General features: G+C 37.1%; 1 protein-coding gene across 1 annotated transcript in view; it reads left to right on the top strand.

The window, feature by feature from the left end:
* Nucleotides 1-22,757, top strand: part of LOC113963794 (lipoxygenase homology domain-containing protein 1) — a 135,493-nt gene that overhangs the window by 107,176 nt on the left and 5,560 nt on the right. Inside the window, exons 39-42 of the mRNA XM_027675258.1 lie at nt 3,340-3,592; nt 9,160-9,401; nt 13,152-13,278; nt 14,887-15,035. Coding sequence (XP_027531059.1) covers nt 3,340-3,592; nt 9,160-9,401; nt 13,152-13,278; nt 14,887-15,035 — 771 coding nt within the window. The remainder of the gene's footprint in view (nt 1-3,339; nt 3,593-9,159; nt 9,402-13,151; nt 13,279-14,886; nt 15,036-22,757) is intronic.

Here is a 22,757-nt window from a genome sequence, read left to right as displayed (position 1 = left end):
GAGATATTTAATAATTTTCCCATGGTCTTCCCACCCAAAATATTTAGGCATGTTTTTCTTTTCCTTTTCCTATAGTCTCTTGAAACTTTTTTTTTTTAAAGGTGTTATTTTTGCAGGATCCTGCTCTCCTAATCAAAAAAAAAAATAGGAAAAGGTTTGTGATATTGATTTTCTGGATTATATAATTAAAAATATAGGTTAATCTTTGGCATTTTTGAGGGTAAACGTTTAGAGGCAATTAAAAGAGTTAATAAAAGACATAATGACACATAACTGGTGACATAATCTGGAAAAGAGGTTTAAAAAATATAATTTACATGGCACTTTCAAGGTGGTCGTTAATACAGAGTCAGTGGCACAGCTCTTTGTGTAAAAGAAATCAGAGCCACTGCATTGAGTTGAGCAGCAGAGTGCTGTATCTTCCCAAACAGATCCTTTGTTTTAGGGGAGCAGTTTTTGTGCCGTAGACAATGAAAGTGTTCTTCAGCTTAGGTATTTTGTGTATTCATGCTCTTCATTGTGCGATAGGTTCTTAGGAAAGAGTTGAGCAGTGAGATGGTAAAATGTTCTGATGATACTAAGCTAATAAGTATGAAAGTTGGTGGCAGAGATTGAAGAAGAACCTCAGACAGAGTGAATGAGTAATAAAATGGCAGATTAAATCATTGTAGCTAAATGAAAAGCAGTGGCCGTGAGGGGAAAACCCCTTAAATTTGCATGCAAAATGATGGGCTGTGAAATAGGAAAATGACCTTACCACTAGGATAGCTTTGTGACTATGTCAGCCCAGTGCCCAGTAGAAGCAAAACAAAAGGAAAACAGAACAGATAAAATTCTTAGAAATTATTACAAAAGGAAAAACCCACTTCAAGGCAGAAAAGACAGTCATGCCTCCAAGTAAGTTCTCTGGTGCAGACGCATAATAGATGCTGTGTTTTGTTCTGATTCACTTGTCTTAAAAAGTGCAAGAAGAATGTCAAGTGATATGAAATATCTTCCATACAAGGAACAATGAAGCAAACAAGTACTGTTTGGCCTGGAAAAGAGCTGATGAGAGGAAGCATGAGGAGGATAAAAAATATAAAATGGCATAAAGAAAATGAGCATTTCTATTTTCTCATGAAATACCAGGGCTCAAGAACATTCAATGACACCTGCAGGTGGCAGATTCAAAACAAAAGGAGGTTGCTTTTTACACAGTGTGTAATTAATACATTTTACTTTCTGGCACAAGATGTTGCAGATGATAAAATGCATATTAGTGCAAAAAGCCATTGCATATTGTCATGGAATACAACTTTCCACTGAGGGCTGTTAAGTGCAAAGACACTATCTCTGGCTCAGGCAATCTCTGAATCACAAATTGCTAAAGCATGAGAGACTTTATATTCAAGAAGCATCTCTATATATTTGCCCTGTTTTTCAACTCTTCCCAAGAAATCTGTTAGCAACACTATATTGGATTAGATGGATCTGCAATCTAAGATACTACTACTAGTCTTACATTCTTTATACATAGAAGTACATCAATAAAAAAGTAAGAATGAGGTTTTAGTGAGAGTATCTAAGAATAGAAGGTGAAAGGAAGGAATGTGAAGGGCAAGCTTTCTTGAGAGACAAGATTACGTCAGCAGTATGCCTGGAAAATATGGAATGGACAGACAAAGAAAACACAGTTAAGGAAACTTGAGACATCAAAAAAAAGGATCTTTCTTGACTGATAAAGGACAGAAATATAAGGAAAAGCTAAGAGGGCAGAAAATTGCAACAAAGTGTAAGAAAAAAGTGTGAAGTGGGTTTGCAAAACAGTTTAAATGAAATAATTTTGACTTTCATTAATTATACTTCCAGTAATGTGTTTAATGTCATGTCTTTATACTGAAGGGAAAAAAAGAAATGCAATGACATAAACCAAAAGTACATTCTTGCTAATGCTGAGGGAGTAGGCAATTTAATGTATTATTATGAGAATTCATTGATAACAATGGGCAATTATGACCACTGTTGTATAATGAATGTTAATTATTATCACAAAGAATGAAACTAATGATAGGTCCCTTTCTCAGATAGAGTTAGCTGTGAAGGAACATGAATATTAGCAATACAGGCTATTTCCTCTAAGTCAAGGGTCATGTAGACTGACAAGAAAATTATATTTGGCTTGGAACTCCAAAGAATAAAATTAAAAAGCAATGAGTGCACCCAAAAAGTTGTTTGCAAGATGTTCCTCAAAGATAGATCTTATTTTGGTCTACATATACATTACATGCAGGAGTATAGCTTGCCATGGTAACTGTTTGAGGAGATTGTAGATACAACAACGTAAGAATGCTGTAAGTCCTAAGGCTGTGATAGGAATAATAACTCTGATGTTTTCTTTTTCTGATCACATTGTAGAGAATAGTCTGACACAGACAGTAGAATGGACCAGATGACATAATTCTTTCAAAAAATCATCTCTTCCTTTGTTGCTTTCTGGTCCTCATGCTTTTTCCTGCCTGGTGGCAAACTGGTTGGCAACAAACAAAAATTATAGCGTCTGTTTCTACTATCCATCTGGTTTTTTTTAATGTCACCCACACACATGCCCATGTATCTACCCACCCACTCATATTATCTCTCACACAGAACACATTCATTCTCTCACTCACACAATTTATTCATCCCAACATGCACTAGTGCAATTGCCATTTAGCTTTTGTTTACTGGTAGCCGCAGCAATATTTAAACAGATGTCTATTTACATCTGAAGAACACATCAATTCTTGCCTGTATGCGTGCACAGCCTTAGTTATAGTTTCTAATGTCAGTATCTTCCTTTGTTTGCACAGTCATCAACAGTGTCAGTATTTCTGTTCAGAGTTGAATAATACGATGCTTCCCATTTGAAAAATAGGATGTCTTAGAATGTAAAATACTTTGAAATATTTAAAAATAAAATGCCTTATCTAAACCAAGATTTAATTTATCAGGTCTCTTCCGATACTTGAAGCACTTGCTTTGTTTCCGTTTCAGTTATAAGGAAGTGGTTGAACTTCAATTTTCATGAGATTTCTGTAAGTTTTTTCTACCCAAAAATGTTGGATGTTTTTCATAATAAAGCCTGGGCTGCAGTGATCATGAAGAATTAAAAATGTAGATATTCAAACATCCACATAGTTTCCGAACAAGATCTCCAAATATGAATGTCGGCCTCTAATGTCTTTCCTTACCCTCAGAAAGGAAAAAAATACTTCAGCATTGAAAGGAGTCTGCCTTTTCAAATACAACCTTCTCAAAGATGGAAGATAAAATATATGGTTTAATCAGTTGGTATTCTTTTTACCTCTACTTTCTCAGGTTTGTGTTTCTGAAATGAGAGCAGTAGACCTTGGACAGTTAAGCAAAGTCCTTGTTGAGCACCATAATGTGGGTTATGGAGCCGGATGGTACCTGGACCAAATTGTCATCCATGAATCAGGCAAGACTGATGACCAATATGTATTTCTTTGCCAACAATGGTTAGACAGTGGAGTTGGTGATGCACAGATGAAACGGACATTGAAACTCCTTGGAAAAGTCGGGAATGGAATGTTGGCAGGAAAGATTTATGGTAAGGTCCAAAATCCTCAAAACTCCTTTCAACTTTTGTTTTAATTGTAATTTATGATATATTTTGGTTATTTTTAAGGCTAAAACCAAACTACAGAAACAATATAATTTGAATGTGAATTGCATCTCTCACACAAATTGTCTCTCTAAACACTTTCCTGAGCTGGTAAATACAATTACAATATTCAGGGAAGAAAGACTAGAGGAGAAGGGAGATATTAGGTGGTGGAGGCAATGAAGGAACTATGTTTTCAGTTGAAGCTAGAAAAAAAGCTGAAGCAGAAAGGGGTAGGTTGTTCCATATGGCAGTCAATGCAGAGCAGAAGGCTCCTGCAAGTGATGAAATCACAAGAAGAGATACAAAAATGCTTTTAGCAGAATGAGATTTTCCCGTATGTTTTTATATTTGCAGAAAGCATTTGCTTTTATTTGCAGTTTTCTCTTTTACTTATATCAATGGCACAAGTTCTTGCAAACAGCTAGTTGACCTGAACTGAATATCCTATTCAGATTGTTTATTTAAAAAACCATGAAAATTCGGAAACAAATTAGACAGTGAAAACATGATAAGTCTTTTATGCTTTACCAGAGTACCGGATTTCTTAGCACTCTCACATATCTTTTTTGAAGAGGTGTAAAATGTTGGTTTGAGTCCATTTATAAAGTCTGAATCAGAACTGGTAGACCAAGCTATGTAAAGTTTAATCTGAAGGTGTGAATTTGCATTTTGTATCAGCCATTTTTTAAACTGATCTTTATTAATTTCTGTACTCCTGGATATTTCTATGTTCAGAGAGTTTTATATTACACATAGTTGCTGACAAAATTAGAACACATTTAGCCACCTGTAGTTAGTCCACTAGCGAATATCTCATATCAGCTAAGGAAACAGAAAAATAATGTCACTGAGACAACAGAACAGCATACCATGGAAATATAGGCATAGGATGAGCAGTTAGAGTAGTGTCAATTACAGAATAAGAAACAGCTGTATTGCACCACTGTAAGTACTCTAGGTCTCTAATAAGTAGATCCCATAGGTGTCCTACATAATCCACAGAGCAAGGTAGGTGTCTTCTGAGGGTAATTCAGAGCAGAAGCCCAAGGTTGGTCAAAGTCTGTTACATCTTTCTTCACTGATAATGTGAAAAGTGAGAGAAATCTTGCTTCCTTATTTATGCCCCTTGATTGGTGTCTGAATGTAACTGTAACGTTAAATGTAAAACCATTTTCTTTCCTTGGTTTCCCACATACACATACTCCTCAAAAATCTAAGTGCAGACTTGCTAATAATTTCAAGTCTATGGTTATCAATACTCAGGTCTGTATCTATTGAAAATAATTTCTAATCTGGGTGTATAAAACTCCAGAAATAATATGATAAGTGAGCAGAGAGCCTATGAGAAATGGAGAAAAAAAAGACTGATCAGCAAAGAATGACCTTAGGGGTCAGAAAATTACTAAATTCCAAATTGAGTCAGATTTTATAAAAGAATTAAAACAAATAACAAAAGTTCTTTAACCATTTACTTATGAAAAGAACATCAAAGATGTGTAAATATGCAGGAACAATAGAGTTCACACTGAAGATGATGTAGGTAAAATCTCTAAAGAAATAGAGTACTTTATCTCTCTTTTCATGAAGGAACTGTAATGTTGGCCGGGGATCAAAAACATAACTACTGATGGTAACGAGGTTACTGGCAATCACCAAATCTGAAATGCAAAGAGAAGTTCCAGTTTCATGTAGTTAAACAGTGACAACCAGAATAGTCATTAGTCCAGAATACTAAAGGAATTGGGAAATGAAGTAGCAGGACTAATAGCAAGGATTTAAAACAATTTGATGAAGATAAAAGGTATGACTTGACAATAATAAAGGTAATACCTCCCTCTAAAACATAGAAAGCATAATGTAGGTGAATATAGAATTAGTAATTGTTCACATGAAAAGCTTTATAACACACTTTGAAGAAAAGAATAGTTAAGATAATAGATGCAAATAGAAAGTGAGAAAAAATGAACCATGGCTTTACTAAAGATAGGATATAAAACAAGATGATACTCCAGAAATATTGTGCAGTAAGACAAATGTAATAACATCTAATCTGTCTAAATTTCAATACTTAATTTTATTTGCTTTATGGGAAATTATTAGGTAATCATAAGAAAGCGAAAAGTAGTAGTAAAGGAAGAATTGTAAAGGCCTGGAGAAGAGACAATGAATATGCTAATGAAATGTGTTCGTGCTACAAAGCTGCTATCAGTACTACCAGGAGATGAAGAGATTGTGTGATAAACTGAGAACTGGAAGAAAACAATGGTACTGAATTCTGTGGCAAAAAGCTTGTATACAATTAGGTGTAAACCAAACTAGATATTTGAGCTCTTAATTCTGACACACATTCCTAATTTCCATTGTGGAGTGCATTTTTTTTTCTGTTGTTGTTGCTGGTGGTTTTTTTGAATGAGGAACTAAGTAGTATCTTATTGTCTAAAAACTGTATTTTATCTGTGTCATCATGTTTTGTTATGATTTCTGCTACACACATTCATCAGCAGGAGGACCACGAGAAATATCTGGGCTTGTTGTATGATCACAGGATAATTTTTGAGGCAGTAATATGATGCAGCAATGGGGTAATATATGGAGGCATTATCAGTTCAAATCTAAGTGATTTACTACCTCTACAGAGAAACCATGATATTTCACCAGGAATGCTATGTGCACTTGTGGCCATCTGTGTCCAGAAGGACTGGTTCAAGCTGGAATAGCTCTAAAGAAGTTATGATATCTGAGAATATGGCAATTCTTTGTTGTGAAAGAGTATTGAAAAAACTTGACAGATTCAGAGTGGCAAATTAAATGCTCAAAATGGACACAGTCGTGATTTATAAAATTAATGGTGGTTTATACACCAAGGAGGGAGAAGTGTTATTTAAGCTAGCAAAGTTGTCATAAAAATAATATTGGGTTTCAGCAGTTTGTTAATGCCATTCTGAGGGAATTAAAAGATTTCTGAGAAAGAAACAAAGAAAGAATAAATTTTTAGCATAGCACTCTTTGTTTTGGGTCGAACCTGGCTGGATGCCAGGTGCCTATCTGGGTCACTCATCATTCCCTTTCTCAGCTGGACAGGACAGAAAAAACACAACAAAACACTTGTGGGTTAAGATAAGACAGACTCAGGAATTACTGTCACAGGCCAAACAGACTCAACTGGGTCTCTCCCACAGAAGACAGTCCTCCACAAACTTCTCCAAAGTGAGTCCTTCCAACAGGCTACAGTTCTTCATAAACTGCTCCAGCATGGGTTCCTTTCTCAGGGTGCAATCCTTCAGGAGTAAACCTGCTCCAATGTGGACTCCTCTCTCCAAGGGGTGATAAGGTTTCCATGAGGTCACATCCTCCTTCAGACATCCACCATCTTCTCCATCTTGGGGTCCTCCATGGGCTCCAGGTGGGTCTTTGCTCCACCATGGACATCCATGGGCCGTAGGAGGACAGCTGCTTCATCATGGTCTTCACCATGGGCTGCAGGGGAATCTCTGCTCCAGTGCCTGGAGAACCTTCTCACCCTCCTTCTGCACTGACCTGGGGATCTGAAGAGTTGTTTCTCTTGCATTTTCTCACTCTTCCCTTTTCCAGTTGCAACTGTGCAGGTCTTTTTTCCCTCCTTTCTTAAAGACCTTATCCCAGAGGCACTATCACTTTTGCTGATGGGCTCAGTGTTGGCCAGTGGTGTGTCTGTCTTGGAGACGCAGACACTGGCTGTATTGGACTTAGTGGGCTTCTAATGGCTTCTCACAGAAGCCACCCCTGAAATCCCCCTGCTATCAAAACCTTGCCATGCAAACCCAATACATTGTTTTATACTTCCTTAAGGAAGGAAGCTGCTTTTAAATTGGATCTTGACAAATTTATCAGAGATTACACAATTTAGTTTAGGTGTTACAGCAGCGTATGGTACTGTATGACAACAGGTATAGTCCTTCCATTCACCCTTCCTGGGCAGCTATACACTGATAGTTTAAAAGCTTAATATTTCCATACTAAAGGGCTACAGTATCTTAGATTATGTCACAGGGGATATGATAAATTTTCATTTGACTTCCTTTTTTTCATGGATATCATTGGTTTCATTTGCATTTAGTGCTCACAGATGTGAAAATGGTAGGTGTTTAATATAATTCATCAAACCATAACACTGAAGTTATTTTAGATGATTTTACAGATGGTGAGTACTAAATTTTTACCTTCACCAAGTCCTGGATTTATGGCACAGACTCTCACCTGATCTAAAGTAATAAAACTTTACTAAACATTAGTTATATTAGGAGACAAAGACTTTTCTGTTGTGGTTAGGAAGTGAAGTTCGGAGGTTTATTAACATAAACTCGGAAAGTCATGGTTTCTGTTACTCAAATAACCTGTTTTACAAAATAGCTACTTGAAGTTATCAAATCCATACTTTGTCTTGCTTTGCATAAACAGAGCTAATGAAAATATTCTACTCATTTCTACCACAGCCCAGGTGACCAAAGACTCGGATTTTCATAATTTTTTAAAATTGAAACCATGATTTTGGTAGCCCTGAATTTTCCATATATTCTATTTACAAATATCTATTGAAAATATTAAAGCTAGCTAAAGCAGTGAGATTTTTTTGATGGGTACAGGTTTCTGATCTTCAAAACTGTCTTAATGATTAAAGGTTTAACTAAATATCTGTTCCATTTAGAGTTGCAGAAATTACTTAGGAGCCTACCTGGTATCAGTCCTTGTGAGTCTTCTGGGGACTATCAATTCATCTATAATGCTTAAGAGACTAAGTGCTTCAAACAACACCTAGTAAAAATACTAGTTGAGCGTTTTCTGTGTCTGTAAAGTAGACAAATCTATGGGCTGTTATATAGGACTATTTTTAAACTCTCAGCAAACATCAGTTCCTCACAGAAGAAATAGACAAAGTTTTGTACTTTGCTGTCATGATAATTGTGATGATCTGTGATAAAAATATCACATTTCAAGCTTTGAACCAGCTTACCTAATCACATTTGTTGTGATTTGTTGTGTATATTATAGTATACATGGAACAAATTTTAACATGTTCATTTAAGTAAATCCTCAAAAAGTTAAAATGAAAAAATACTGACCAGTAGTATCTAGTAAAATATATGGTGCTTTTGAATGGTGATCAGTATGGAAAAATATTTAAATATTTAAAATCATCAGAGGAAACATTTACAAAGGGGGAAAAAATCAACAGATTGGTATGGCTCTTCATAAGTCTCGAATATGGAACTGGCTGTCTTATCTGCACACTTCTCTTGGACTGGCCCATCTCTAAAGGGTCAGGTACTGCTGTGGAAGGGCTGCTGTCCAAATTTGCTTCTCACTAAATCAATGGTGGTAAGCATACCTGTCACATACCAATATTTGAGCTCAGTATAAAAGTGGGAATCTGTTGCTAGTCATTCACTAACTTAGCCTGTTACAAATTGCTGCATTATTTTGGATATTTAGCAAACCCATTAATTTTCTTTTCTGTTGTTTTATTTCAACAGGGACTTGGGATGTCCTTGTTACAACTAGCGATATTTCTTCTAATTGCATGAACCCTAAAATGTCTCTAACTGTATGTGGTGAAAAAGGAAGCTGTACTTCAGTGATATTCCCCAAAGGATCCCTTAAAAAAGAACAGATTTATGAGACTTCTATTGAACTAAGTAAGAAATTTAATACTATATTCAAAGTTCGCCTAGAAATTGAAGAAGCTGGAGAAGGAGAAACTTGGCGTTGCTGTGAGGTAAAAACTAAAACCTAAAGCAATTACTTATTGGGCCTCTATTTTTTTTTATTTCCATATTCTATAGTTATGGCTTCCAGTTTTCAGTTTTGTCTGAAATTACATAATTTTTAATTTACAAAACTTACACCATTTGTAGAGTGGTAGCTTCAAAGATTGCTTAAAACACTTTCTAGGATAGTGATGAATAACAAAAATCTTGTAAACTTGGATGGATTTCTGGAGGGCATATATACAGATGTGCCATCATCTGTAGTATATCCAGTGGCGTCTTTTCAGAACTGTACCCACTGGCATCCATTGCAATATTTACATAACTCCAAATTGGCTGTTACATGTTGTAGACTCAGTGATCCAAGACAAATAATTAAGTTAGACACTAGGAATGCATTTTGATGAAAGTATCTGGCTTTTAATTTGGCATGTGAATAAAAGAAGTGAATAGCAAAAGTGACAATCTTTCTTCTGATGTCCAAGATGCTGAAGCTAAAATCTGACATCACACTGAAATTGCTCTGGCATTTCGCTATACAAAAAAAAAATCGTTATCTTGTTATGCTGGCAAAATAAAAAGAATTCTAAAGGAAAGAGTCATCTTCTTTCAAATTGCAGAAACCCTTTTGTCCATTCATGTTTTTGGTTTGTTCTCATTAAAAGCTGGAGAAAAAGTAATTTTCCTGTCCAATACATGATATTAGTGAGCTGAACCCTCTGACATTTAAATGGTAGGCAGGTTGTTAATTTCATCTTCATAGCCAGATGAAATAGTCATCCAATAAATATATCAAAATTAAGAGTTCTTCTGGAGTATTGCAGGAGACTGGATCACAGCAAAAATTTCAGAACAGAAACTTGGCAGTTGAAAACAGTGACATCTATTAGTCTGCTTTACTTCATTAGCACAGGACAATGACTCAAAGCTGAGTTAGAAAAAAATCAGCATCATTTATATAAGTAAGGAAAAGATGCACATTTACCTTAGGTAGGATTAAAAGGCAGAGAAAGAAATTATAAATATCCCTGCTTTGGGATACCTATAAATTATTTGGGTTTTAGGAAGACATCTTATTCCATGGTTTCTATAGCAAGACTGCCTGAATCCTTTTACTAGGATTCAACTAGTTTGGTATAGGAGATTGTGGATAATATCTATTATAAAAGACAGGTTACCAGTCTATTTACACTGCTGGTGTGGTGGTTTGAAACTCCCAAGGATCCAATTTTTAAGTTCAAGCCCCCCTCCCACAGTCTGCCCCTGTGAGAGGGTTTAGTGATGGTATGGACTTGATATCTTTTTCTCTTCATGTGGAGAGTTTTCAGACAAAACACAACCATTCGTTATTGGGGGAAGGGAAAAATATTTACAAAGGTTTATTTACTTACACCTATATATATATATATATATTTACATTGAATTAAATTCCTCTTTTCCTTCAATAAAAGTCCAAGAAGGAAAGAGAAAAGTCTTTCTGTCACTGCACAGGCCACAGTTCCTTCGTTTCAGTTTTTTGTGGCACTGGTTAGTGTCCTTCATTTTCCTAAGGCAGCAGATTTAAGTATGGCAGTCAGGATTTTGGTTCTTACTTTGTGGAAATTTCAACCCCGAGCCCGAGCCTTCGGGGGATCTCCCTGTAGATCTTCACTCCTCTTGGGGTAGAACATTGAAGGCAGCTTTCAGTTCAGTCTTACCAAAGCTCTTTTGCTCTGTCTCAGACTCCCAGCATGATAGAAGCAGCAGCAGCAGCAGCAGAGGGCATGGGCACCTCCTCCACACTCTGTCCTGGTTCAGTTCTCAGGACGACTTCAGGTTTCTCGGCTCTTTTCTCCCTCTCTCTAGCTGCTGCTGCATTTTGGGACTCCCTAAAGGTTTGGAAGTCCACCCCTGCTCCTCAGCAGGTGTCTGGGTTTTGGGAAAGTAACACAGTCTTACCCCAAACCAGCTCCGTTGAGCCTTCCTCTGCCTCGTTGCAGCTCTCCCTCCTGCAGGAACGTCTCTGCGTTTTTCAGCTGGCTTCATGTTATCTTGTTGCTACTGGCTATCTCCTTGGCTTTCAGCCATCGCTGTTTCTGTTCAGGACTGCTCTGCTGCTGCTTTCAATGTTTTCTGCCGCTGCCGACAGCAAGGAAATCTTCCCACATCTTGATCACAGGACCCGGTCCAGCCCTGACACTACACCAGGTCTCTCGTAGCCTCAGTTGGGGCTGGGGGCTCTTGGCCCCCAGAGGGGGCCCACCGCCCCCTGCCTCCTCGTGTTTCAGATCATGGCTACCAATCTACTAAAAACTACCTCACCACCTTCTCTTCTGTTGCTGTGGGTATGTAGTTTCCGTAGGGCGCATATGAACCTTTGATTGGTCTAGTATTATCAGTGGGGCAAACCATTACTGCCCCAGAGAAAAGGTTTTTCAAACCACCACACTGGTTAGAATCAGTGTGGTCATTTCTATGCTATTTTATATTGATTTTACAATATTGCACCTCGAGAGAGCCCGAGACTTTCCTCTATCAAAAGTAACTGAAGGAGTAGTTGGTTGAATTCCATGTATATATTTAGGATTCATTCTTACAACCATAACTACAAACTAACTATCTTGATGTTTTTGAGGAAATTGAAAATAGTGTAAAATAATGTTCAGAACAAAATTAATGCTTTATTTCTGCAACATGTAATAGCTAACATCTTTATTCTTGCTTCTTTAAATTCTTGAAAAAATAAAGCACAGTAAATTAAATCTGAGTTTCAATGAAGTGTTCAGGAATGTAGATACTATTGTGAAAGGGAAATTTTGCCAACATTATACTTCAAAGTACATTTAAAAAAAAATCTTTTCAATGTGTCTATCATAATGAAAAATAATATGAGTCTTTTGAAGACAAAATGCCTCTACCATCTCCCAGTGACAATTCCTAACTAAAGATGGTTTTGCTTACTGGGTTAAAGGTTTGGACATTTTAGTGAGTTAGGTCATGAAGAATTGTATGAGTGAGCTATCTGTGTCCTTTTCAAAGCAAGCTTACTTTGTGCAACTTTTTTTTCAAATATGTTGTCTGGTTGATCTTTAAATAGCTTAAAAAATGGAACTTTATCTTTTAGTGTAGCTGGTAGTACCATACTGTAAGTTATCTCCTTATTAAAATATATTTTCTTATAGTAGGAATAAGCTGCTTAGCTCAGGAACAACATGTGTATAAACATTAGTTTATACACAGAATTTCACAGAGAATAAGAATACTTAGTATGATACTCTATATATTCATATGATACATATGTGCTGATATATACATATGCCATAAAGCATTCCTAATTTCTGTTTTTCAGTTTTTCCTCAGAAACACTTCTTTTTCTCTCTCCTCTTAGAATTAGAAAACATTCTGCACTGAAAAATATTGTGGCATATTGACATTTCTCACAAGCTGAAATGTGCTCATATCAACACTTCTTTTTCTTCCATATGCTGGATGAATAAGATACGTGAAGGAACCATTTTTGAACAATTCTAAATATTTTGTCCCTTAATGTAGTCTCTACAGCAATAATGTTGACAACATTTGGTTATCTTTAAGTGGGAAAGGTATCTATTCCTTCTCATTCAATAGGTTGCTTTCAAAAAAATTTTAGAAAGGATTATTTCCTTTTATTTTTAAATATTGAGATGATGTGTCATAGCTGTTTAATAGTTTGCCTTTTGCTATAGTTTGCATTAGAGTGCAACAGATGCTGAAGTTATTTGTTTTTGCTCTTTGATAAGGTAAAGCTTCAACACCGAGAAAGTAAAAATGTTCTAGAATTTCCATTTTGTCACAACTTTGCTGATGAAGAAGGAAGAAGAGTGACTGAGCTTCCAGTTCTCACGGCTGGATCTCCTTTTCCAGCAGGTTTGTCACAAATCAGAAACACTGGAAAAGGTTGGTCAGTGACAATGGCTGATTTTCAGAGCAATCCAAAGGATTTAGCAGATATTTTCTAGTTATTTCAGCCTGGTGATGCATGGCTAGGTCCAATCCATTCCAGTGTTTAAAAAACAGTATCTCAGATCCCATAACTGAGCATTTCGCATTCAAGTCTGATTAGTATCAGTCTGTGACACATAAAAGAACAAGCATATGGCACTGAAACTATTATAAAGTTTTTGAATGGTACTCAGAGTTCAGCTTTTTCTCAACAATATGATTTGGTTCTCTCCCAGAGTAAAGAAGGGAAATCCAGAGGAAATAACTCTTATACTGTAATTTCAGATAAGAAGGAGATCCATGGCCTCTCGCAACCGAACTGTTCTGTTTCTGTTCCCAGAATTTCAGGCATTCTTTTTCTGTGACCTAGCAGCTGTATGTCATCAAACTCCATCAGAGTTGTGCTAGATCACCTCAAGACAGGATATTTTTAGTTTGCTCTGTATTTCTTACAAGGCTTTATAGCCAAAGTTAGAGAAGAACGGAAGAGTTCTTGTCCTAAATGTATATTCTACCATGAGAATATCCCAGTCTCCTCCAGAAGTTAAGGGTTTAAATCAAGCACAAGTAATCTGTATATTCCTTGCCTTTTCTGCTGTGCTTTCAAAGTTAATATCAAACAAAGCATTTAGGCAGAAGATTCTTGAATATGAATTTGAGAAGAGTACTGCTGGGATATTCCCTGGGAAGGCTCTTTGCTTTTAAATACTTCTTAAATTTATTTCTTTATGGAAGAATACAGATATTTAAATCTTTACAAATATTGCTCCTCTTTCTGAGGATCATTTAACATGAGGACAGATACTCTTTTCTTTACTCTCTCCCAATTTTTTTTTCTTTTTCAATGGAATATTTTGGGGATGTGACTTTCTTATTTTGGGGGCCAGATCACCAACGTGTTACGCATTTCTCTGGACATTCAAACAGGTGCTTTACATAAGCAGCCATTCAAGAAATGCTCAGCTGAAGACTTGTAAGATGACATGTCAGAGAAATACTGTGTGTTCTCTGACATGTCATCTCCTCAGCTGAGGCTAGTAACTGCAATGGGTACAGTGTAGAGGGGCCAGCCACTGACTGAACCACGATCCAGAGGAAATGCAAAAGTTACTGTCTTTCTGGTAAATTTCAGGTTCATTTGAAATCCATAAGGCTTAGAGCAGAGATGTACTTATTGAGTGATTTAGCATAGCCTAGGAACTATTTAATTGGATTGTTATGTATTTACTTGCATACAAGTGGTGATTGAGTACTGTTTACATGTTTTTATACCAATTTGTGATATTTTGTTTCATTTTTTTCTTCTGCCTGTGTTTCAGGCCAGGTCAAACTATTTAGCTTATTATTCCTTATAATAGTGGTTCTTAAATTCTAATTACAATGCATCGATGTGCTTTTCTAAGCATTACAATATAGTCTTCTGATCACACTGGGTAGGATGAGAATTGAAAATATAAGAGTAGTAATTTATTAAATAATGTATTTTTTAACTGATTAAGGTTTGGTAAATCATTAATCTCTTTTTCCCCACAGTGAAAAGCTATGTTCTCTACATCACCACGGGTGCTACCCCTGGGTCAGGAACAGATGCAGATGTATATGTCATGCTGCAAGGCCCCTTGGGAGATACTGGCAGAAGAAAGCTAGTCAGAAAAGGAGATGACAATTTCACTAAAGGAAAGGTATACTTATAGTTTCTGCATTATATTTTTCACTTTTAGAGCTCAGTCCAATTCATGTGGACTTAATGGGAGTAGGGCAGTCTACAAAGTCCAGTTTGCAATGCTTTGTAATTGAAAGTATCTCTATTTTATGTGGGAAATACTGATATTTGTATAGCTGATGTTAACAATACGTACAAGTAATAAATTGATTATATCAAGTGCTTTAAGATTCAATTTTGTGAATATTGAAGGTCTTCAGTGACATGCCAGTGGTTTTCCTGCATATTTGCTTCACAATAGAGCCATAAAGAGGTTCAATTTCCTTTTAATACCTCTTTTCTTCTCATACCATTCTTCAGACTATGGCACCTTTCCCTGACTTCTGCTACCTACCCCTCAGTCTGGCTCTTGGTCTCTCTCCAGACAGTCAGACACTACCTTCCATAATTTTCTTAGGTCTACCAAGAGTATAATTTATTCGCTGCGCAGGAGTGAGTCTTGTAGCTCATAGACATAGACCAGTCAAAGGGCAATATAGCTTCCAGAGATTCATTTCCCTGTTGCATTGTCAGTATAAACAGAAATTAGAGGGAATTTAGGTACTCAGTGTGCTTCAGAAACATGGGTAGATTTACAGCAAAACACATGTCTTTGACATAAAACCTAGTCCCTGTTGGGAGCTCTGGACACAGGGAGTGAAATTTTCAGCTAAAAAAGTCACAAGATATTTTAACCATAGAATAAATAAATTATCTGTGTTAACTGTGGCTCTTTATTTGAAAACAAATTTGAGGATTGAAGCAGTTTAATAAAGATTCTGAAACAAACATCTGTTACAGAAAATTTGGGTTGCAATAGTTAAAGTTTATAAAAAAACCACCTGTGTCTTGCAACCATTCAGAAATTCTGAACATATTTTACATTAGACAGTGCTACCTGTGTGTGTGTGTGTGCCCTGATACCTTTCTGAAATCTCAGTGAATATTGTGACCATGATATTCTAACATGTCTCCCTTTCAGAAATAACATGCAGTAAATTATTTCCTTCTGTTGATGTTGGCTGCCAAACAAATGAGAGTTTGTGTAAGGATGCAGCCTTGCAAATAAGTGTAGATTGATAACCAAAGCAGAGGCATGATATGTGCGATTAGGAGGAGCTCAGATCTTAATTACCCCCAGCCTCATCAATTTAGTGGGAATTGAAAATGGGTAGTCTTACCGGATTTCACCTACTTGAAATACTTATTCATAAGAAAATTTGGAGAGTTTAAATATCTTTAAGGGACTAAATACTTGCAGATAAAGGTACTCAGTTTTGATAAAGTCATATTTGTTTTCCCTAATTCTGAAATTCAGATTATGGTTTATTGATAAGATGATTTAACTGAATTTTAGACCTGTGGTCCTTTTGTCCTCATAAAGTTAGTTTAATGTGAGTTTTACTGGATTTCTCCTTAAATCATAGTTACACAAGTGTGCAATCTGATTTCTAGACTAGCAGCTTTTAATGAAGAGGGACCAGGGATGCACATCCAGAAATGTTACCTAAGAAAACAGAAGTGAACCACAAAGATTTATAACCTGGAGGGTATTTTTATAGTGTTTGCATCTATTTCAGCGTGGCTCAGAATTTTTCTGTTTTACAGAGTAAGATGCAGAGCTGGCATGCAGCCATCTCTTCATTACTTATTTGACATTTTATAGAAGCAGTGCATGAATGTAACACAGTATTCTTATATTTCTAATTGTAGATATCAGCATTTGAGTATTTTAGGGTCCTAAAAAAGAAATTGCTTGTAGATAAGTAATAGAGAAACACATAAAAGTCTTGATTCACTCTTTGTTCTGTGAAAATAAATTAAAGGTATTTGGTTAATTGAAAACTGTAAAATGATTCTGCAAGCAAGACTCCTGCCTTTGCAGCAACATTTTGTTCGTGACATGTTTTGGAAATTTCCCAATGTTTTCCTCCCTTTACAAGTAATCTCCAAAAAGACTCTCAAGTGTAGAATGTCTCTTTCTACACCAGTCCAATCACATATTGAGCCAAGCACCCCTGCAGTCAGAGAGTCTGCACTTGGTGGTTTAGGGGATTTGGAGTATAACAGGCAGAATTTGCATTCTGAATCTTAACAGTTGTTCTGACATTTTAAAATGTGCTTTTCCTTGCAATAATTTTTCCCCTGACTGTACAGTAACAGCTAGTGAACTGGAACAGTGTTTCTGTTAGAAATCACATCAAAATATGGTGTTAGTCTCACAGAATGTCAGGGCTGCTAAAAGCAACAGTTTAGCTATGCAGAAATACATATAAATGTTTAAATATTCAGTGAACTTTGCAGTGGATTGGAGATACTCTTCTCTCATTTAACAGGTCTTTTATTTTCATGAGCTGAGTTACATGATAGTAAAAAAGTGAATTAGCTTCTTATATCTGAAAAGTTGCTTTGTGCCTTTCCAAAGTCCTTACACCTGTGAAACCATCAGAGAACTGGTAGATAAAGTAATGTGCATAATATTATTAATTCACCAGTAAGCGCCCTATAGCTCACCCTGAGAGAGATCAGCACTGTCACTGAGAGAGCTGAGCTTCTGGTGATCTACTCAGACAAATGGACAGGAATACTTGTGCTGCGAGAACCATATTCTTCCAAATTGTTATGACATTGATGCCTTGCTTGATGTTCTCCTAAAAACTGTAAGGATAGACAAAGCAATCTCAGCACACTTCTTCACACAGTTCAGTTTTCATGAAATCCTAATAGTATTTACTCATACTTCATGAGTCAGTTTAAGTCTGATAAATGTTACGTGTTACAAAGACTTTTTTTAACCAAGTATACTCAGTGCAGACATTCTGTGAAAAACAGGGCCCAGTTTTGGAAAATCCTTACAGTATTTCCATATTGCTTCTTGCACGCAACATTTTTCAGCAAATGTAAGTCTTTGTGCTTTTTTATATGGTCTTTGATAGACTTGCTGTATGCTCTGTCATATGGCTGTAAGTTACCCACAAATTTCCTCTTTGAGAATGTGGGGGTTTTTTTAGTTCAGTTCTATCAAAGCCAGTAAACTACACTGACTATGTTATGACTGATATTTAAGTATTTTAATCTAGGTTTTATGAAAGTAGCCAGTATTTTAAGTACTCCAAGTTACTGAAGCACTAAAATCTCTGAGAATTTTTACTTCATTCTATTAGTATTTGAAAAGATATATCCTTTATCCTGCCCTATATTTAGACATCAACTGCTCAGGTTGGTACCATGGTAACTGCAGCACATATAAAAATTGTCAGTGAGAGGTGACTGTTAGTGTTCAGTTTCAGTACTCACAGATTAAGCATTGACAATTAAAAAAAATGCTTCAGGAAAAAGTTGTGTGCCAGAATACACTAAGACGGTTCAGAATGTGGGACAGTGTACTAAGGCCACTAGTAGGAAACCAGTATTTGCGTGTAGTGTTGACATCCCATCACAACAAGAGTGCTGCTAATTTGTAACTGCAGATAAACCTTTTCTTATGGAAAGCATGTCTGACATAATGATTAAATAATTGCAAAATGCCATTGATCCAAATGTATTAATCATAGTGATAGGCTGTAGGCCAAGTTAATGTTGTACAGAAGTGAATACTAAATCAGTCTGGTCATCATAGAATCATAGAATTGTTTAGATAAAAAAGACCTTTAAGATCAAGTCCAACCATTAACCCAGCATTGCCTGGTTCACCACTGTGGCCCTGAGTGCCACATCTACACAGCTTATAAATACTTTTAGGGACAATGACTCACCCACTTCCCTGGGCAGCCTGTTTCAAAGCTTGAAGCCCTTTTTGGTGAAAAAAATTTTCCTAATATTCAATCTAAACCTCCCTTGGTGCAATTTGAGCTTGTGCAATTGCTGACTACATGGCAGAAGATGCCGACACCCACCTGCCTACAGCCTACTTTCAGGTAGTTGCAGAGAGCGTCCTTTTCTCCAGGCTAAACAGCCCCAATTCCCTCAGCCACTCCTCGCAGAACTTGTGTTCCAGACTCTTTAACAGCTTTGTTGCCCTTCTCTGGATGCGCCCCAGTTCCTCAGTGTCTTTCTCACAATGAGGGGCCCAGAACTGGACACAGGATTCAAGGTGTGGCATCACTAGTGCTGAGTACAGGGGGATTGTCACTGCTGTGGTCCTGCTGGCCACACTATTTCTGCTACAAGCCAGGATGCCATCGGCCCTCTTGGCCACCTGGGCACACTGCTGGCTCACGTTCAGCAGCTATCGATCAGCACCCCCAGGTCTTTTCTGCCAGCTGCTCTTCCCCAAACCTGTAGGGCTGCATGGGGTTGTTTTGACCAAGTGCAGGACATGGCACTTGGCCTTGTTGAACCTCACACAATTGGCCTTGGCCCATTGATCCACCCTGTCCAAATCCCTTTGCAGAGCCTTCCTGCCCTCCAGCAGATCAACACTCCCATCTGACTTGGTGTCATTGCGAACTGACTGAGGGTGCACTCAATCCCCCCGTTCAGCTCATTGATAAGTATATCAAACAGGATCGGCCCCAGTACTGAGACCTGGGGAACGCCACTTATGACTGGCCACCAGCCAGATGTAACTCAATCCACCACCACTCTCTGGACCTGGCCATCCAGCCAGTCTCTTACGTGGGGAACAGTGCACCTGTCCAATCCATGAACAGCTATTTTTTCCAAGAGAATGCTGTGAGAAATGGCATCAAATTCTTTCTTGAAGTCCAGCTAAACAACACTCACAGCTTTTCCTTCATCCACTACCAAGGTTGGTTGAGCAGGACCTTCCTTTCATAAACCCATGATGGCTGGGCATAATCCCCTGATTGTCTTGCATGTGTCATGTGATGGCACTTGAGATGATCTGCTCCATGACCTTCCCTGGCAGGCCTATAGTTCCCCAGATCCTCATTACAACTCTTGTAGATGGACATTACATTTGCTAACTTCCTGTCAACTGTGAATTTTCCAGTTAGCTGGGACTGCTGGTAAATGATGGAAAGTGGCTCAGTGTGCACTTCTGCCGGCTCCCTCAGTACTCTTGAGTAGATCGCTTCCAACACCGCGGACTAGTGTGTCTAAATGCTGCAGCAGCTTGCTGGCCATTTCCTCTTGGATTGTGGGGGCTTTATTCTGCTGCCTGTCTCTGTCTTACAGCTCAGGGGGCTGTGTGTCAGGAGGACAACTGGTCTTGCTATTAGAGACTGAGGCAAAGAAGGCAGTAAGTACCTCAGCGTTTTCCTCATCCTTTGCCTGCCCTTTTGGTGGCACTCCTGGTTGCTTGCACTCCCTCAGGACTTCTTCTCTACATGTAAGGAGCTTGGCCACCATTGGTCCTAGCCTCATCCTGTGAGCTGCTTTGGTTTGAGCTGTGGATTCTTGGGGGCTCTCTCTGCTCCCCCTGTGGTTCCCCCATTTCGGGAAATTCCCCTGTGCACCACACTGCAATGCTCAGCTGCTGATCGTGCCAGCACCGGAAACGCTCACCTTGGCGACTGAGTGCTAGTTTTGGTTACACCATGTTTCAGTCCATTAAGCAGAAGGACTAATCAGATGGGAACTAGGAAAATATGGGATACATTCCTAGTGAAGGAAAGACTGGTGGAGGTTGCCAGAAACTGTGAGGAGAAAAGCAGAAAGAAAGAATATAAAGCTTTGTGTAATCCTAGGAGACAGTGGCAAATATCTGAGTAACGTGCAGTTCTCAGCGATACCTCCAGGATGGAGTTTCCCAGTCAGTAGTTACAGTCAGTAAGAGATTTATAAGGGGCAGAGTTAGAACATACGGTTGCAATCACCTAGCTTGCCTTCACAACACTGGTCGGTGGATTGGAGCTGTGTGAATGATTAATTTGGTTTCCTGACATGTTCTTGCAGGGAAAGAAAACACGTCAAACTTTGTTGCAAAAAATTAAAAACTGGACAAAACTAATTAAAGCTAAAATTAAATACAAAAAAGGGGTACTGTGTTCTGTCTATGTAAAGCTCAAAAATAAATCGCATAAATGACATTTCTAAGTCTGAAATACTTGTCACTTAGTTTTACTTGCCTGTGTTGTACACATTTGTTCTAACATGATGGTTTGAGCATCTGCTTCAGAAAGAGAGTGAAGTAGATGCTTCCAGGAGATAGTTACCTTCTCTCTTCATTTGGACATTTATCTTAAAATGAAATTAGTTATCCTCAGAGATTTTCTGCTGCTTTTGCAAGATTTTGCAAGGGAAATTGTCTTACTATATAGACTTATTTTAGATAGACCAAGTTTGGTATGTGAATTTTATGCTGTATTCATTTCAGTTTTTTAATAAACAAGATAATTTTAAAATGCAGCTAACTTTATTAGCTTGATGTATCAAAAAATCTTAAAATAGTTATGATCAATGCAAGTCTGCATTTTTCAGGAAATAAAATATTCAATCATTTTCCTCAATGTAGCAAGAACTAAATTAACTTCAATATAAGTTAAATAGTTTAGCCAATATCCCTAACAGAATGAATGGCTACCAATCATGAAATTTATATCCAGTTGGATAGTTGTTTCAAACCTTAACTATCCTTTTTTTTTTAAATTTTAGAGATTCACACTATTTTCTAAATGTGTCAGACTTTAACTTCTAGGAACTGAACTGAATCACACTTTTGACTGTTAGCCTGGATAGCTCTCTTACTAAACTTCTACTGCCTTTGACAGTATTTAGGACAATAAGCAAATCAGTATGCCTTTGACGAGTTAAATAGATTATTCTACTTGATTAATGGAAAGAAAGGCTTTCCAGTGATTTATTAACTCATAAATCTTTTTAGAGTACTCTTCAATTTAGCACCCTACTTCTTAAAGTGTCATAACTAGAGATTGTATTTGCATAATCTCTAAAATCTTGTTTTCTTCCAGATAACTCATGAAAATACTAAAGAGCATAAGCTTATTAACTGACCTCACTGTAATGAAATGTGCTTGAAAATATTCTGTTTACAGCTGCACTTGGAGACATACAAGTTAGACATTTTATTATCCCGTTATTATATTGGATTATGGTGTCTTAATCAAAATATTATACAATCATATGCATTACTGAAGTTGAAGAAAAATACATCCATCCTCTTTTCTTTGCCTGTTAAACCAGATCTCAAATTTGGACTTCTATTAATCCGACAACCAGGCTGCATTAGATGGGTTTGAATCTGTCCAAAGTTATGGCTGTCTTTTGTGGGTTATTTGTTTATGTTTTGTTGTTGTTTTGTTTTGTTTTTTAATTTCTATTGTGTAATAACTTGTGTTCACAGCTTTAGATGTGGCTCATGATATTGGTCTATGTAAGCAGTCCTTTTGTGTTTTATTAAGTGCATTTTACTTAAAGTCTCATTGAAATGTCTTTCACTACTGAGTTGAATGGCCATATCTGCTGGTTATTATAAGATGCCACTATTCTTTCTTGCTCCTGCCGCTGTTCTGTGCATACAAATCCTGTTTCAAAAAGATTTTCTTCCAGTTATGCTAAGCAAATTTACATAAGGTCAGTGCAGGGCAAATATTATTTGGGGTTTTTTACTGCCTGTATTCTTTCACTGATTTTTTACTAATTTTGTTGAAGATGAACAAACCATGATAAATGTAGGTTATCAGAAACCTCCAATTATTCATTCATTGTAATTTACATTACTTTTTTTCCTGTAAAGATAAAGATTTTTCAATGAATTTCTGGATGAGAATTTAACATA

This window comes from Neopelma chrysocephalum, unplaced genomic scaffold, assembly GCF_003984885.1.
Source record: "Neopelma chrysocephalum unplaced genomic scaffold, ASM398488v2 Primary Assembly neopelma1_22, whole genome shotgun sequence".
In the NCBI taxonomy this organism is placed as follows: Eukaryota; Metazoa; Chordata; class Aves; order Passeriformes; family Pipridae; genus Neopelma; species Neopelma chrysocephalum.
This window is presented reverse-complemented; position numbering and strand designations above follow the sequence as displayed.